The sequence below is a fragment of the Zalophus californianus genome, chromosome 14 (assembly GCF_009762305.2).
Source record: "Zalophus californianus isolate mZalCal1 chromosome 14, mZalCal1.pri.v2, whole genome shotgun sequence".
Classification (NCBI taxonomy): Eukaryota; Metazoa; Chordata; class Mammalia; order Carnivora; family Otariidae; genus Zalophus; species Zalophus californianus.
Genome location: NC_045608.1, coordinates 24,405,031 through 24,423,153, shown reverse-complemented (window position 1 = coordinate 24,423,153; position 18,123 = coordinate 24,405,031). Strand labels below are relative to the sequence as shown.

The window sequence follows — 18,123 nt, the reverse complement described above, 5'->3', positions numbered from 1 at the left end:
GGAGTGACTCCTAACGTTAAGGGTTTCTTTTCAGGGTGATGAAAATGTTCTAAAATTGATTTTGGTGATGGTTGCATAACTGAATATATTAAAAACCACTGAAGACTTTCAATTGGTCAATTGTATTCTATATGAATTACACTGCAATAAAGCTGTTAAAGAAAGAAAAGGAGGAGGAAGTAGAAGCAGTAGTTATTAAAGGAAAATGTATCCCCAAAACCAAGGAAGCAAACAGAGGGGAAAAAAAGGAACGCAGGCAACAGCAAATTCAATATAAGAGAATAGCAAAAAGCAAATCCCAGGATAGATGTGAAAATAAGTTTCTGGGGGCGCCTGGGTGGCTCAGTTGGTTAAGCGACTGCCTTGGGCTCAGGTCATGATCCTGGAGTCCCTGGATCGAGTCCCGCATCGGACTCCCTGCTCGGCAGGGAGTCTGCTTCTCCCTCTGACCCTCCCCCCTCTCATGTGCTCTCTCTCTCATTCTCTCTCAAATAAATAAAAGTTTTTAAAAAAAAAGTTTCTGGATTAGAACTGAGTACAGCAGGCACAGAACCACCAGATCAGAACAGAGGAAGATCTCCAGGAAAAAGATGAAATGGACAGTTTTGAGCGTAATTTTGCAAAAAAATTAGATAAGCATATGAGAAATGCTGATGCATTCAGGAAAAAAAAATTTAACGACCTGTGCATGAGTACTAGGCAAATGAGAAAATAAGATATTCATTTTCATTCCTGAGAGACAGAGAGAGAGGCAGAGGGAGAAGCAGGCTCCCAAGGAGCAGGGAGCCCGATGCGGGACTCGATCCCAGGACCCTGGGATCATGACCTGAGCCGAAGCCAGACGCTTAACCATCTGAGCCACCCAGGCGCCCAAGATATTCATTTTCAGAAAAAAAAAAAAAAGGGATGTACAAGAAAGAACAGTTGCAGTACTCTACTTGGTACAGCTGTGAAATGTTATATAACACCGACCACTTATCTTCCACGGATAACAGTCAACACTTTATGTGTAAAATTAAAAAATCAGGAAATATCGCCCATAAGGATATATACTTCCAACTTATAAATAAGATCAGGAGAAACTGCTAGCAGAATGGAAATTATAATTGGGACGTGGGCTATTTTCTATTTTTTTTTAAAGATTTTATTTATTTATTTGACAGAGAGAGAGACAGCGAGAGAGGAGGGCACACAAGCAGGGGGAGTGGGAGAGGGAGAAGCAGGCTCCCCGAGGAGCAGAGAGCCCGATGCAGGGCTCGATCCCAGGACCCTGGGATCATGACCTGAGCCGAAGGCAGACGTTTAACGACTGAGCCACCCAGGCGCCCCTCTATTATAAGCTTTTAATATTGGTTTTTAAAGTCATGTATGTTAACTTGAAAAATTAAGTAACTTCTTAAGGAAGTTTCCACAGGGGGCACCTGGGTGGCTCAGGTCATGATCTCGAGCCCCGCATCGGGCTCCCTGTTCAGGGGGGAGCCTGCTCCTTCTGCTTATGCTCTTTCTCTCTCTGTCAAATAAGTAAATAAAATCTTACAAAAAAAAAGTTTCTATAGTACTTTGCAGCTGCTAACAATGACTGAGAAATCAATGATCCTCCTAACGAAAAACAAGGAAAGACCTAAATTTATATCTTAAGCACCCAAAACAGTTTCAACTACTTCTTCCAGGAAGCCTTCCCTGACACCTCCAAGCCTCATACTTCCATGGCACTTGGGCGGGCACCATGAGATCTAAAACGAATAAATTAAAAAAACAAACAAAAAAACACTTATTGGCGGGTACTCTCTGTCAGGTATAGATAGTACTAAGCATTCTTCATTCATAACCTGCCTTTTAACAGCCACCCAAACAGGTGGTAGCCATTTCATTTTACAGACGAAATACCTAATTGAGGTCATTAGCCAAGAGGTAGGGCCGGACTGGTACTCAGGTCCCTAACACCATTCGTTCAAATATTTACTATGCTTCTCCACAGGCTGACAAGAAACCTGAACTGCCTCCCATGAGATAGTAAGGAAGCATTTATCTCCCGCTGCCGGTGAGGCTTCACTGTTGTTGATCTGCTGGGCCCTCTGCGTTCAGATGAGGTCCACCAGGTTTGTGCACACTAGCCCCGGGCCTGGCCACGCAGCAGGGATCTAGAAACTCCTGATTCAGATCCGCGCATGCAAATGAGCCTTGCAAGGATGCAGGCACCGGCGCTCGCCTGCAGCGCACCAGACGCGCGGGAGGAAACGGCGCTCGGAGCCCAGGCGACTAGAAGCGACGGGAAGCAGCACCCGGCAAGAAGGACGCAAGGACCGCGCTGGGCGAGGAAGGCGGGCTCCGAAAGTCCTGCGCACTCTCTTCACACCTCTTCCACTCCCAGATCACAGTCGGTGGATAGGAAGCATCGCCTGCACTCCTAGAGAGGGAAGCGGAGGCCCCAAGAGGAGAGTCCACAGGGACGTGCGCTCGCCGCTGGACTCCAAACCGAGGAGGCCGAGCCACTCAGAGGCTGGAGACGATGCGACCAGGCCTCATACCTGACAAGCCGAACACTCCGGCCTCGCGAACTCCCAGCCGGAGTGGGCAGCCGCGGCCCGCGCTCCTCGGCCCCGCGGAGCCCACAACCTCCTCAGCGCTTCCCGCGTCTCTGCACACGAGTCTCGCGCCGGCCCCGCCCCTGTCTCCACGGCGACGCGGCGTGCGTGTACCACGTCCCTCCAGGGACTCTGGAGTTCGCGCAGCCTCAGTCCGAGAGGTGACACGCCTCCCTGTGGCAGCCGCGGGGCACCGGCAAAGCTGTGTTGGCCCCAAAGTGCGCGGATGAATACGACGTCTGTGCAAACTCAAGGAGGGCTCGGGGACTCGGCCCAGTCGCTTCTCAGAGCTCAGAGCTTAGACAAGAGTAGGAGTTATTTCGAATCGGATTTCCGAGCTACGCCTCACGCGGCAAGGACTAGGGATGAGACCCACGCGGACGAAGGTTCTTCCCCCCACTGCCAGGCTCCCGCGTGAGCCTCTCTAGCTCTTGGTTCTCCATGGTTCCCAGCCGGTGCGAGCCAGCCCCTAAGTAGTAGGGCGCGCGCATGCGTGGACCAGGGAGGTTGTCAATCTGAAGGCCAAGGGAGGTGTTCCGCGGCCCCCGATTTTAAAGTATCCCAGGCTGGGATCTTCTCTGAACCATTCCTTAAAAAAATGTAGTTAAGCACTAATTGTTAGTAAATAGTCGTTAAGTTTTTTTTTAAAGAACTCTGATCATCTTTTAAAAATAGGAGTAAGGGAAGGTAGGTGGGCCATTTTCATATGCTTTTCTCCTCTTTGTAAAACATTTGAAAGCACATGAGATTTTTGGTGGAGAGAGCAAAGGCTAGCATTATGTACTTAAATGCTTGGAAGATTTTATATTGCAAATATGAGGTAAAATACTTGCTGGGTGTCCTGGGATTAAAATCACACAGGTCGTTTGCATTTTTGCTCTATTTTCTACATATGCTAATTTGTTACTAAAAAACAGGTGTTTAAAAGAAGTTCCACTTTAGCAGGACACGGGAACCAATCTTTTAGGGATGACTAATTTAGTGAGTTTCAAATTAACACTAATATTTACTAACTGTAAAATTAGTCTTAGAAGTACTTTATGCTTTCTAGATGATTTGCTGACGCTTTATTCCCGTCATGTACCTCTACTACTATCAACTTTTGACTAATTTAGGAAGGGATGAAAGGCATTTTCGAGTTATTAATGCAAATAATTATTCCTGTCAGGAAAGATTAGAACAGTATAGAGTAACAACAGCTAGTGGAGCAGCACTTACTCAGTTGGCTCTGTTGTTAAGTACTGCACTTACTCTGTTGTAAGTACTCTGTTGTAAGTACTGGCTCTGGTGTAAAGCACCAGAAAGGGTAGAGGCTCTGCAAAGAATTTGTGTGGTCTTCCAAAAGTCCCTTAATTTCTTTATAGTCCTTAACCTGAGTACATTATGCCACACACCTGTGAAACTGTTTTAACTCTTTCTTAGAACCAGGGATTACCCTTAGAGCAAGAAAAACTGAACAGGAAAACGCATTTAGAGAGGCACTGTCTAGTTGAGTAATCCCAACTTTCTGAGATTACGCTGCTCTAAAAATTACTAGGTTTCTAGCATTTTCATTTGCTTCTCTACTGCTCTTGGACTGCTCATTTCCCCCAACTGACTGAACTTTTGAGTCCCAAACTTTGAACTGAACAACTGAACCTAAACTCTTTCAAATATTTAGTAAAGAACAAGAGTAAATAACTTCTTATTCTCTCAAGGAGCCTTCTCATACAGGTATTTTAAAAATTCATTAATTGCAAAAAGGGGCATTTACAATTACAAACTATCATTCTTACCGAATATTCAAAAGCTACAATTAAACAAGGATTTGCAAGCATCTAGGTTTTGCACAACACAGGTGACCCTCCCTTAGTAAATTATTACCTTTATTCCCAGGTACTAATTTGCATCTCATTTCACAAGGACAAATTGAGAGTCTCAGAGATAAGTGAGGTGAGACCAAGGTTCTACAAGATACTAAAGGAGAGCTTGGTGGAAGAGTACATCCCAACTAGGATAGATTAGCTCCAGGTCAGGCGTCTACCATGGTAGCTACAATGCCTTGAGCAGATTTTATGTGTATGTGGTAATTTTAAAATATGTCCACAAATTCTTTGACACGTCTACATAAAAGTAGTCTAAGTCCCCTCCCCTTAGTGACTTAATAGAATACGGCATGTGGCAGAACACTGAATGACTCTGAGGCTAGGTTAGAAAAGGCAGTTCAGCAACTGGCTGCCCACAGAATCCTGCCACCATGTTGTGAGAAAAGCTCAGGCCACAGAGAGGGCATGTATAAACGTTCCAGTCAACAGCTCCAGGAACCCCAGCCGACAGCCACCACCAAGCACCAAATATGTGAGTAAGCGAACCATTAAATGGAGCAGAAACCAGGTGTCTTGGGTGCAAAATAAATATTGAGTTAAGCCACTGAGTTTTCGGGTAGTTTATTACACAGGAATAGATTACTAGGACAATGTTAGTATCTCTAATTCCTGAAAAGTAGGTACTGCTATCCTTTTTTGACAAAGGAGTAAACAGGTCCAGAAAAACGAAATGACTGGCTCAGGTTTCACACCTACTGGCAGAACCAGAATATAAGAACTTCAAAGAATGGGCCTTCTTCATTATGCCCGATAGCAAAAGGATTATACCATTATCCTCAACCTTAGGAAGAACCTGATTCCAAAAGCAGCTTGATTTCTAAAATATTAAGACGAGCATTGTTTGATTACCTACAATGTGCCTCTGAATAGGCTTAAAAAAAAAGCAGCTTTACGGAGGTTGTGTAAGGCTTTTTACCCAACTTATCCTTTTTAATATTGATAACAGCCCCTGTGAGATGGGTTATCATCTTTCCAATTTTATTGATTAGAAAACCAAGGCTAAGGATAAAGAAATGGCCTAACCCCAGCCTGTAGGGTGTGGCAGAACTGGGATGCAAACTCCGGCCCAATCTGCAAGTGTTTCCCTCTGCCTCTTGCCTACAAAGATAGTTAACACGTTTTATTAAAAAAAAAAAAATTTTATTCAGTATTACAGACGAAAAGAAAAATGTTTTCATAATTTTCTCGGTTGCCAAGACTCATAGGAAGGGAACTTGGCGATCACTCAATGCCCAATCCCCTTATTTTACAAGTGAAGTTCAAAGTAGGCCCCTTCAAAGAAATGGAAGTTTCACTACCCTTTAGCGAGAAAAACTGCGTTTCCCTCTACGCCCATGTAACATTTTACACCAACCCCGGGCGGTCGCACACGACAGAAATTGGGGCTGGGGATATTCCTGCAGACCAGGCTCACATGTGATCTCCGTCAAACCTTTATGGATGGCTCCTCCCCAGCACGGCAATTACTCTCATTTCTCAGAGTAGGAAAATTATGTTTGCATTGCTGTGCACCCATTTGCCAGAGTCTCGCCACTTGTACTATGCGCTTCACATTCGCCGTCTCATTTTCACCCAAACACACTCGCACTTCCCCTTCCCGTGCAGGCTTGTAAAGACTCGGGTTATAGGCGGGGGGGAACCTTTCAATGAATCTGTCAGTCGCCTTTAGCTCAATCAAAAGCAATGGTGGCAAGTTTGTTAATGCAACAACACAACCACATAAATTTATAGAGAGGAGCCATTTTAGAAAGAAGGAAGAAAAAGGGCTTTGCCCAACAGTACACCACTAATGAAAAACCTGAGATTCGAGCCCACAAACGCCAGGCTCAAAAGCCCCCAGGTTCGCCTCAGACTGCCACCGCCGAAACCCCACAGTTCGCCGCCGTCGCGAACCGTGCGAATGCAGCAGTCGTCGCGCTCCCAAGTCGCACCAGGACGCGGAGCCCGGACCCGGAGAGCGCTGGGACCACCGCCTCCCAGGGAGAGATGGCAGGCGCGGACTGCAGGCTCCAAGCACCGCCCGCCCCTTTCCGCTCCGCCCCGCCCCGAAGCGCTCGTGGGAACGCAGCGTCCTCCTGAAGGCTGCCCAGGACGACCGCCTGCGCATACCGGGAAAGACTTCCGCCGCCGCTGCCCCAGCCCCCTCCCCGCCGTCGCCATCTCCTCCCCGCCTCCGCCTCCCCGCCTCCGGGCGCACGCTGGGGCCGGCGCCCGGGGAGCGCGCCGCAATGTTTCTCTTTTCCGCCCGGCACCGCCGCGGCCACCTCACATCCGGGCGCGCAGTGGCGAAGGCGGTGCTGGGGCCCGGGTGCGTGGAGGGAGTTATTAAGGGGGAGGGGGCCTGGAAGGAGGGGCGGAGGGCTGGGCTGTGGTTACGGCGGCTGAAGAGAGACAGTCCAAACGGGTGGGGGGGCGAGAGCGAAGGCCTCGCGGAGCAGCCCTCGGACCGGCGCGGGCGGCGGGGAGGGGAGCGGCGGCCGAGGCAAAGGGCCGCCGAGCGGCGGAGGCACCGAGTAAGGGCCCGGCGGCAGCGGGAGCCGGGGCGCCTCGCGCCAAGGGCCGCAAGGAGGGCAGGAGCGCGGGCGCGCTGCTCCTGGGGTCGCGTGCGTGAGCGCGAGCGCCGGGGGGCGCGCGGGGGGCGGGCAGGGGCGCGAGGCCAGCCGGGCAGCCGGCGGGCAGCAGGCAGGCAGGCAGGCAGGCGGGCGGGCGGGCGGGCTGGCGGGGCCCGAGCCGCCGGGCCGGGGCGGACGGCGGCGGCCCTGCGCCGGCTCCAGTTAGAGCGGCTGGGCCGGGGGATTCGGCCTCCCCGCTCCCTCCAGCCCGCCTCCCCTCCGTGAGTACAGTCCCCGCCCTTCCTCCAAAGGAGGCCGCTGGGCCGGGGCCTGCGCGAGAGGCCGGGGGTTGGGGTCGCGGCTCGGGAAAGCCGAGTTTCGGAGCTGGAGCCGGCGTTCGCCCCTTCCTTGCCACGGGCACCCCTGACATGGCCACAGGTGCCGCCGGTCGGGTGAGGGGCGCTCGGGCCTCAGCCCCTGGCCTCTGGATAACAAGGGGCAGCTGGCGCCGTCCATTGGCAAGTGACAGGCACTTTACCACAGTCCGACTTCCCGGATCCCCAACCCCAACCGGTCTCCTACCTGCCCCCACTCGGGAAACTTCCCCACTACTGTCTGAATGGTCCTCATGGGTGGCAGTGACTAATTTTGGTTTCTTTTTGTCTTAAAGCTGCTTAAAGGCTGTGCCCTGATATGGGTACCTTCCCCTTAGGCTTTCCTTAGCCTTTTGATTCTTAGAGCACTTTACTAGAAGAGAGAAAGTACCAGTCATTCTATTTCCAAATGGGTTCTGGTTTTGTTGGGCGAGGTTTTGTTTTTTAAAGGTAGTCGTTTAAGAAATAAGAGTTTCAGTGTTTTAAACGGTCAAGACTTCTGAAAATGTATTGTTCCCCATGACAGTTTTGCTGATTTATCTTCCAGGTGCAAAGAATTGTAGACCAAGGAGCCATGGATAGGAGAAGTTTGGGTGAAACAGAAAATGGAGATGCTTTCCTTGACTTGAAGAAGCAGCCAACCTCCAAATCCCCCCATCGCTATACAAAAGTAAGCATTGTTACTAATGAAATAGTGTTTCTTTATAGGTGGGGAGATAGTAACATTGTGTAGGTATTTCATTAGTATTATCTAAAGTGAGAGTCTCGTTCTGACTATATAGACAGAATATTAACTAGATTTAATAAAGCATTGCTTTGAACTTTTTTCTGCAAGTGTGAATATGCAGTTTAAACTAGAATTTGCTTCTAATTCTCTTTTGGGTAGAGGAAATATTGGCTCATATGGCATATGAATTTGTGGATCAGCATATGTTGGCACACATGTTCTATAACAACTGTGTGTAACTGGTATGTTACTGATTTGATGCTCTAGAGTAAGGATTCCAGTTCCGGCATGCAAATCACTCAAGGTCCTGTACTTAAGCTCTTGCTTCAGTATCTTATTGGTCTCTTGATGTTTCTGAAGGGGTTAACAGGACTCATTGAGATGTGAATTCATTTCTCATTCCCTGAAATGTATTGGGCAGAGTACAAAAAAGTGTTCTTGGGACGGTTGATGAGAAGAGTCATGTTCTAGTTGGTCCCATCTCTGTTTCCTAAGTATGGACCCAGTCAGGTGTTCTGATGTGGTATTGTCCTTGACTTTCCAGAATACTGACTGGCTAATATTTGAAGTCAGGTCTTGTTTATGTACTAGGGCCACTACTCAGACCCACTTGATAAAGTATCTAGTGCTGTCAGAGGAATATTCATTTTTAGCATAAAAAAAGAACTGATGGCATTTTATTCAGATTTGGTCTTCACAAATGTGGTTTTTCCTCAAACCTGAGAGTACTTGAATAACTTTCACAGCTTAAATTCATTACCTAAAATGTTGACAGGTGAATTCTGAATGGAGAAAAGCTTATTCAATGAAGGGGAACTAACTTGAACTGCTTTCTTAAGCTTATGTGATTTCAATTCTCCTAGAGCACTTTTATTCAGAAAAGTATTCTACTTGTAGAGTCCACACAGAGAGGCTTTTGCATCACTTTCACACTGATCAGAGGATGGGATGTATATGTCATCTTTATGTATATCCGTATTTAGTCTTAAGTCATTTTGGGGGAAGGTAGTCTTTCTTAGGCTAGAATTTGTGTGTAAAGATTAAGAAGCTCAATATTGCCCATTTGCCCATTTTTGATAGTCTAGTCTCAGAATTCTGTCATACTTAGATAAATGTGCCTCAAAGAAATGATTAAGAAAAGCATTTTTTAGATTAGTGACAGTGGAGTTTAGATTTAATGGTCTTCTTTACCAACTTTAGTTGGAGATTGGTTTACAGTCCACTCCATTAGAGAAGATTTAGTTAATGTCAGTTTTGGGATCATGTTTAGGTAGTGCTTGGGTAGTGATTTCATATATACGTGTTTCTCACACTCTAGTAATGTAGTACTTGAGGCAAACTAAGCCTTCCTCTTTGAAGAAAGCTTGAAACAATCCTGTGTTCTGAGAACTATAATAAATGGTCTTTTGCACAACTGGAATAATACTTGAGCCATCCTATTCCTTACCTCCATATTGAGATCAAATTATTGGTGTAAATAAAGCATTTAGTAATGTTTCTGCCACTTCACGTTCATGGGCTAGAAAGTTTAGAAGCAGGAGAAGGAAATTGTTCTCTGATTTTTGTAAGTTATGTGTTTTATAAAAACTGGTAAACATAGGATGTTTACTACAAGATCAAAAAAACACATTCACCAGATGAGAGGGCTTCTTAAACTTTGACCTTTCTTAGTTTAGCATTCATTCGTTTTATGAGATAATGTTAATACTCTGTTCAGAATTATAGGGTTTTTTCCATGAGAGTGGAGGAGTCCAGGAGTTTGGCCTAGTGCTTTTCAGGGTAACATCAGAGTGACCTGTGGGTTATGGCATTCTTTAGTCCAGCTTCCTAAACGTTGATATGTTTGGTGATTACCAATAAACCCTTGTAAAATGTGAATTCTGGTTGTTAGGTCACGAGTGGGTTTCAAAATCTAGCTTTTTAACCTGCTCCCAGGTTGTGCCTGTACTGCTGGTCCACTGATCATACTTTGAGTAGCAAGGCTTTGGTCTTCTTGGAGAACTTGTTATATGGTGTTGATGTAGTCGAGCAACTTGGATGCATAATTACTCCCTAGGGTTCAGTTGGTGTCCATTGTGTTTCCATGAATGTCTCAGGAAGTCAAGTTAGAATCACATTAGAAACTTTCAAGCCTACCCCTAGGCCTCAGTGATGATTAATTGGGATGGTTACAAATGGATTTATCATATACACCTGTTATCCTGAGAGTCTGAGCCCTTAATTTATAAGCCCATAAGGTCCATATTGGTAGGCCAGGTTCCTAAGACCAAAATCTGTTTCTGGTGGTACTTAAATGTGTCATTTATAAAGTGAATTATGTTGAAGGACTTTTGGAGGCTACAGGGTGGGATCTCACCGCAAAATCATGGATTAAGAGTGTTTTTAGACAGTGGTTCTCAAAGAGTAGTTCCTAGTAGCATTTAGCGCCACCTGGTAACCAGTTAGAAATACAAAACTCACGTCCCATTTCAGTGGTATTAAATCAGATTTTAGGGGTAGGGCCCAGCCATCCACATGTATTAAGTCTTTCAGGGAATTCTGACTCTGATTCAAGTTTGAGGACCATTGGTTTACAAAACAAGGGGTGCCTGGGTGGCTCAGTCGTTAAGCGTCTGCCTTCGGCTCAAGTCATGATCCCAGGGTCCTGGGATTGAGCCCCGCATCAGGCTCCCTGCTTCTCCCTTCCCACTCCCCCTGCTTGTGTTTCCTCTCTCACTGTGCCTCTCTCTGTCAAATAAATAAATAAAATCTTAAAAAAAAAAACAAGATGAGGTGGTCATGCTTATTAATGGAAAAACTTTAGGACCCATCAGCTTACCTTTATCAGAGGTCCTTGTTTTACCAGTTCTTGGGGTATAGTGATACCATTTATTGCTCCAAAACAAAACAAAGCAAAAAAATGCTTTGGACTGTTCCACTATTCAGATTCATGTTCTTTTTCTTTGAGTGGACAGACTGATTTTAGAGTATACATACTTGGTACTGTTACTCCTTTGCTCCTGTTTCTTGCCACTGATTCCTTAAGTGTTACCACCTGTCAGTTGAACAGGGTATAAAAGCAGGGAACACTCATAACATTCAGGTTGATACTGACCAGTGTTAATCATATACGTTAAATCTACCAGCTAAAAAGTGGGCATTGGATTATCTGAGCTTAATTTCATGTGTACTCTTCATTGCCTTGATTAGTTACAAATTGACACCATTTTAGTGACCAGTGTCTATAGGGATCTTCAAAGGAATCCACCCTAATTTGTAGCTGATGGATAGTTAATCACGGTGATACAGCCATGTTTGTCTTTGCTTTCTACATATTTTTTTTAGATTTTATTTGAGAGAGAGCATGAATGGGGGGTTGGGGCAGGAAGGGGCAGAGGGAGAAGCAGGCTCCCCACTGAGTGAGGAGCCCGACGTGGGGCTTGATCCCAGGGCCCTGAGATCATGACCTGAGCTGAAGACAGACACTAAACCGACTGAGCCACCCAGACACCCCTATGTCTTTGCTTTAAAAGCATTAAAAAAAAATAGACAAGCACCTGAAGTGGAGTGATTTGAATAATTCTCCCAGCCTTCTTGGAGAGAATCAGTTGCAAGACTGAAGTCTAGCCTCTGAGAAAAGAGGAAGTAGGATTTAAATCTTAGGTTGAAGTCAATAGTCAGATGGTCAAGTTTTAACTATACAGAGATCTCATTTGATAACTTATATTTTCCAAAAACTGAGTTGAGAAATAACCTCTAACAGGTGGCATTTCAGTGACATATTTCACTGCAAACTTCTTAAGCTAATATAAAAAAATAACAATGCCTATTGGGAAGGCAGAATTATGGTATGAGAAATTATTATACAATCTTAATGTTTCAGCTGTTCAGAAAACCTAGCTAACTGGAAGTTCTTAGAAGGGGTCGGCTGGCAACACTGTCTTCTGATTGCTCTTTCCTACCTGTTTCAATTCTTGGAACAGTCATCTTGAAAAGTTGGGATTCAGGGCCATTGCCCCCCATGAGTATCCTCTCCTATTTGCTCATGGTGGAAACTTCTAGCTAGATAAGGAACTGGTCATTTTACAATTGGAACCTTTAACATAGGAATTTGTGGGTAGGGCCTTTGATTCAGGAAAGGGTGCTGTGAATGGAGGCTGGCTTAAGGGAAGCCTGCCCAAGGATGGGGCAGTTTGACTCAGAGTTCCCAGTAGTTCACTGGGCAGGGACAAACCCAACACTGAGTGACGGCTGCTGGGAGGCGTCATGCACCTTCCCTTGTCCTCAAGAGAAGCAATGAAGAGGGTAGGATAGGGGCGTTGAGCCCCACTGCCTGCTTTAGGATCCCCTGCTTCACCACTTGCTTACCCTGTGTGGCCTTCAGCCATATACTTATCTGATTCTCATCCTTTTCCTCTGTAAAATGTGGGTGGAATAGTGTCTACCTCATGGGATTTTTGTGGGGAATAAATGAGAAAAATGCATGTCAAGTGCTTAGAAGAGTGGCTGGCACACAGTAAGTGTTGAGAACTGTTTCTGATGTAATAAGGGGCGTACTCAGATACCTTCTTTAGATCCCAACTTTAGATCAAGATGCTTATTTTTTAAATGTCACAGTAACCATTTCCATTTTAACATGAAACCAGAAAGTCCTGTTGAATATGTAATGCCACCACCCTGAAAATGATTTTAAGTTTCCTTCTAGTGTTTACCTACTTTACACGTTATATTTTTTTCAGTTGTATAAAGACATTTAAAAGCCAAGGTTTATTTTTATTGTGTTGGCCAGATCAACAGAGAAAACAGACTTTTCTGTTTTTCCCTCCATTCCCATTTCCTTAGTTTCAAATCTTTCAATAGAAGAAAGTCTTTGCATCAAATAGCCACCATTAAATGCCTGGATGAATCCAAGTGCAAAGTCCTGCTTAACAGCTCTGCAGGATCCTTCGAATCCTGACCTGCCTGTAAGAACTGTTCTAAATGGTGCCTGCAGCAACAAACTTCATAAGTGGGGGATGGTAGAATGTATCCCATGTACCCCCTATGTTGTTAGTTCACTGTTGTGTTGGCTATCATCTGTGGGTACCATTACCCTGTTGTGATCTATTTTTAACAGCTGTCTAATCCTTTCAGAAAAGTCATCTGACTTGGCAGAATGAATATCTGGTCAGTCAGCAACCATCTAAGAGCTTGATGACCAACCCCAATGCTAGTGGGTGTGTGGAGGGTGGGGACAGGAGGTCAAAGGCGGATGACCCAACCCAAATGCTGCTCTGGGGACATTTGCCTTCTTTTGGAAGAGCCAGGCACGCGCGCGCACGCACACACACACACACACACACACACACACACACACACACACACGCACGCACGCACACGCGCGTAAGGTACTGAGTCACTTCTAGTCTTTTGACCACTAACAATGAAATGAAACTCTGGTTTTGTTGTTTTTTACAAAATATCTGTTAATTTTTAAAAAGTTGAGCTTTTTACTCTTACGAATTAAATTCAGCCTACAAAGGTAAAGAATATTTCTTTTTCATCTTATGTAAGTGACTTGTGTGAAATTCTTTGTAATGTCAGAATGTCCATTAAGCGTCTGCCTTTGGCTCAGGTCATGATCCCAGGGTCCTGGGATTGAGCCCCACATCTGGCTCCCTGCTCGCCGGGAAGCCTGCTTCTCCCTCTCCCACTCCCCCTGCTTGTATTCCCTCTCTGGCTGTCTCTGTCAAATAAATAAATAAAATCTTAAAAAAATATATAATGTCAATGTCATCAGGAGGCATAGCTGCTTCTGCATGGAATTTCTGCAACAAGAAATGATGTGGATTTTAACCACTGTTGTTTTGGGCTTACATTCACATTCATTTGCTTTCTACTGATCACCGAAAGTGGGTATCCATATTAGTAATTCCCAAATAGATTGTTTTGGGAGGCTTGACAAATTTTCCTTAAGGAAGGCTGCTAAAACAGAAAATGTGTTTATACTTTTTTGGCTGTGTGGCTCTTGGGCAATTAGCGGCTTATTTCTTGCTTAGGTTTTAAAACCTGTGCAAAAAATAGGGTTTCAGATATTAACTCTTCTTGTCCAGATGGTGATTGTAGTGAATTTGTTTATAATTAGTAAGTTCCTGTGGATTCTTAGGAATCTGCAAAAGGATAATCTCCCATTTCCTCCTGTAATACTCATACGGAGAGAGCATTCCCAGCTCAGAGTGGGCACTTTCCAAGTATTCTGCCTTTAGCCAAAGTTGAAGATTTTCTTTGAAAATATCCCAAAGGGGTGCCTTTTCAGGAACATTGCTCTTAAGGGCTGTTGGTGAGATGGCAAGTTCAAGAACACTTCTCTTGAGAGACTGGAGAACCATGGGGCCAGGGCCAAGAGTCATCTGTGTATGCTAGATACTAAGCCTGGCACACAGGAAATGTTCCCTGGACAGCTATGAAAAGAGCAATTTTTGTATTGACTTAGCTCGTGGTTTCTCCCCAGCCCACTTATGTGGGGGACCTTCTAGGCTGGAATACCATCTTATGCAACTTAAGACATTGGTGGAAGGTACAGATTTAACTCTGTCAACCCCATGAAGAGGGCCTCTCAGTGTCCCTAAATGTCCAAGTAGACTTTAGGCCATATTTTCAGAAACATCCATTTAAAGCACTACTTCTTTGGAGTCCATTGGAGATCTTCTGAAGGTATGAATACTCACTGCAGGAATTGCAGAAATGCACAGTTTTGCATATGGTTCCTTAGGACCATGAAATTGGTTTAAGAAGCCCTGCTTTCAAGAACAGTAAGTCTAATTTTACCTAGATGTTTAAAGTTATTCTCAGCAGCTTTTACTATCCAAGAACTATTGTTTTGTTTTCCCAGTTAACAGCCTGTTACCAAAGAAAGTGGCTCTTCATCCTCTCGAGGCAGGTGGGCTACGTCTTAGCCATTGCTCTTGGTCAGTAGCACCGTTTGTGCTGCTGACATAGTTAATGCCGGCATGTGTAACTGGCTGCCTGCTCTCCCTGTGCTCTTAGAGGCCGTCAAGTTGTATAGTTGGTTGCCAGAGTGTTTATTCACACCTAGTATATGTGTATATATAGCATAAAGTCAACTGGAATAATATGGGAGGGGAAGTTATAACATTTTTACCAACCTGAGCAACTCTTGTATCCTAGGGTTGTTGGCATTTGTAAGTCTGTCATTAGGACCGTAAGTCTGTAAGGAAATAAAATATTAACCTCTGGTAATAACACCTTGATTTGATTTACTTAAAAATATTTTTTGAGATAAAATTCACATAAAATTCATCCCTTTAACAGTGTACCATTCAGTGGGTTTCAGTAAATTCACTAAGTTGTACAACCATCACTATTACCTAATTCTAGAATATTTTCATCACTCCATACAGAAACCCATTAGCAGTTTCTCCCATTATCCCCTTTCCCCAGCCCTGGCAAGCATTAATCTACTTTTTGACTCCACGGATTTACCTATTCTAAACATTGCACATAAACAATCATACTGGGGCGCCTGGGTGGCCCCGTTGTTAAGCGTCTGCCTTCGGCTCAGGTCATGACCCCCAGGGTCCTGGGATCGAGCCCCGCATCGGGCTCCCTGCTCAGCAGGAAGCCTGCTTCTCCCTCTCCCCCTGCTTGTGTTCCCTCTCTCGCTGTGTCTGTCTCTGTCAAATAAATAAATAAAATCTTAAAAAAAAATCATACTGTATGTGACTTTTTTGTCTGGCTTCTTTCACTTAATGTTTTCAAGGTTTGTGTTATAGCATGTATCAGTATTTTATTCCTTTTTATTGCCAAATAATTCATTGTATGGGTTTACCACATTTTGTATGTTCATCAGTTGATGGGCCTACAGGGTTGTTTCCATTTTTTTTTCCCCTCCATATCCTTGCCAATACTGGTTATTTTCCCTTTTTTTCTTTTTTAATAGCCATCCTAGTACATGTGAAGTGGCATCTCACTGTGGTTTTGACTTGCACTTCCTTAATGACTAATATTTTGAACATCATGTGCTTGTTGGCCATTTGTGGATCTTCTTTGGAGAAAAATGTATTGAAATCTTTTACAGTTTGTAAATTGGGTTGTTTGTTGTCTTTTTGTTGTTAAATTGTACACGTTCTCCCCCTATTCTGGACACTAGACCCTTACCAGATACATGATTTTGTAAATATTTTTTCCTGTTCAATAGATTGCCTTTTCACTTTCTTGATAGTCATTTGAAGCACAAAAGTTCCTAAACTTAAAGTCCAACATATCTCTTTCCTTTGGTTGCTTTTGCTTTTTTAGTGTCCCAGCTGAGAAATACTGCTTAATCTGAGGTCATGAACTTGTTACACCTGCATTGTCTTCTAAGAGTTTTATAGTTACAACTCTTAAGTTTAGGTCTTTGATACTTTTGAGTTCGTGTTTGTATATGGTATGAAGTAGAAGTAAACTTTATTTTTTAGAACAGTGTGAGATTTGTAGAGAAACTGGGAACATAGTAGAGTTTTTCCTGTTAATATAGTGTATTTGTTACAATTAGCAATGTTGATACATTGTTACTAAAATCCATACTTTATTCACCTGTCATTCGTTTTTATCTAATGTCCTTCTTCTGTTCAGGATCCCATCTGGGATTCCACATTAAATAGAGTCTTCATTTCCCTTTTTGTAAGATTGTTACCTTTGTGAAAATTTGTTTTTTTTTGGTCCCCATAAATAGAACATTTGGTCCTCCTGCATGTTTTGTGGGTATGTTAAAATGTTAATCTTTTCCAGTTGACTCCTAAATAAATAAGTAAAATCATTAGATTCAGCAAACAGGTGTAGTAGTAATAGAAGACACCTATCACCTGGGCTCTCTATTATCTTTGGCAGTTAAAAGTTTCAAACAGCCTTATATAGAAACTTGAGTGTATTGGGAGTATACATATTTAAGTATAAAATATATTGCTCTTGGTTTAATAGTATACTAGGGTTCTTAGTTTAATATTTAGATTTGAGGGTGGTAGAGTAAGGAGATATGAAATAATCTTTGGGTTGCTTCTAATTGCAGAAAATTGTTTTTGCAATATTTTTTCCTGTAGTATATATTTCCAATATTAAAAGGGCCTTCCTGTTTCTACTGGTATATGTTTTAAGCATTCCTGTCCTCAGGATTTCTGTATTGTAATATTTACTATCATCATAACTACTATTGGTCCATCTACCTTCACCCATCACAGAATTGGTGTCACCCTGCAGCACTGACACTGTGTTTGCTCTGCAGATGTCACTGGATTCCAGTCTTTACTGGTGATTTCTGGGTTGTAGGTCATTACTTGGACAGTTTTTTGTTTTTTGGTGGGGGTTTTTTTTGTTTCTTTTTGTTTTTTGGATTTTGGGCAGTCTCTAGATACTATATTTGGAATTCTGTTTATCTCAGACTTCTGGATTTTTCTAGGTCTTTCTTCCCAATTAAAAAGACATAATTCATAAATCCTAAAAAAATGCAAATGATAGGGGCACGTGGGTGGCGCAGTCAGTTAAGTGTCTGCCTTCGGCTCAGGTCATGATCCCAGGTCCTGGGACCCTGCTTCTCCATCTCCCTTCCGCTCCGCCTGCTTGTGCTCTTGCACTCGCTCGCTCTGTCAAATAAATAAATTTTTCTTAAAAATGCAAATGATTGATATGCTGGTTTTAAAACTAAAATGTCATCTTAGGGCATTTTGCTCTTGTGAAGAAAATATTTCGATGCTTCAAGTGTCTGAAGACAGAGTTGTGTGCAATGATTCCTGTAGGCTGAGAGAGTAAATCTATTCCTCCATGTTTACCCCAAGATATGGGAAGCAGTGATCAGAGAAGCAGCAAGCATTCTATTGTGAGGCCTGTGATGGGGGTCTTGCTGAGGTCACGGCACAGTGGTATATATATACTTCTATGCAAGGCAGTTGTAGCATTTTATGCAGTGAAAGGTTGGGAATTGCCCTTTTTTACTTTATTATGAAAATGTTGAAATGTAAATAACAAGGAGGCAGTGGTTGTTCGCGTCTATACACATGTACGAGCAGA

The 18,123-nt window shown here is 44.0% G+C and overlaps 2 protein-coding genes across 23 annotated transcripts in view; one reads left to right on the top strand and one right to left on the bottom strand.

Moving 5' to 3' along the window:
• Positions 1–6,456, bottom strand: part of SFI1 (SFI1 centrin binding protein) — a 97,796-nt gene extending 91,340 nt beyond the window's left edge. For 10 of the 15 annotated variants that reach the window (XM_027575764.1, XM_027575774.1, XM_027575772.1 and 7 more), the window contains exon 1: positions 1,888–3,014. The gene's annotated coding sequence lies outside the window, so the exon portion shown is untranslated. Of the gene's footprint in view, positions 1–1,887; positions 3,015–6,248 lie in introns of those variants that run through there. The other 5 variants (XM_027575765.1, XM_027575770.1, XM_027575769.1 and 2 more) reach the window with 4 other exon arrangements.
• Positions 6,457–6,739: 283 nt separating this feature from the next.
• The window catches only part of EIF4ENIF1 (eukaryotic translation initiation factor 4E nuclear import factor 1), a 45,018-nt gene continuing 33,634 nt past the window's right edge, over positions 6,740–18,123 (top strand). For 2 of the 8 annotated variants that reach the window (XM_027575943.1, XM_027575942.1), the window contains exons 1-2: positions 7,321–7,520; positions 7,924–8,046. In XM_027575943.1, coding sequence (XP_027431744.1) covers positions 7,431–7,520; positions 7,924–8,046 — 213 coding nt within the window. In that variant the 5' untranslated portion in view covers positions 7,321–7,430. Of the gene's footprint in view, positions 6,759–6,815; positions 6,964–7,109; positions 7,284–7,318; positions 7,521–7,923; positions 8,047–18,123 lie in introns of those variants that run through there. The other 6 variants (XM_027575945.1, XM_027575944.1, XM_027575949.1 and 3 more) reach the window with 5 other exon arrangements.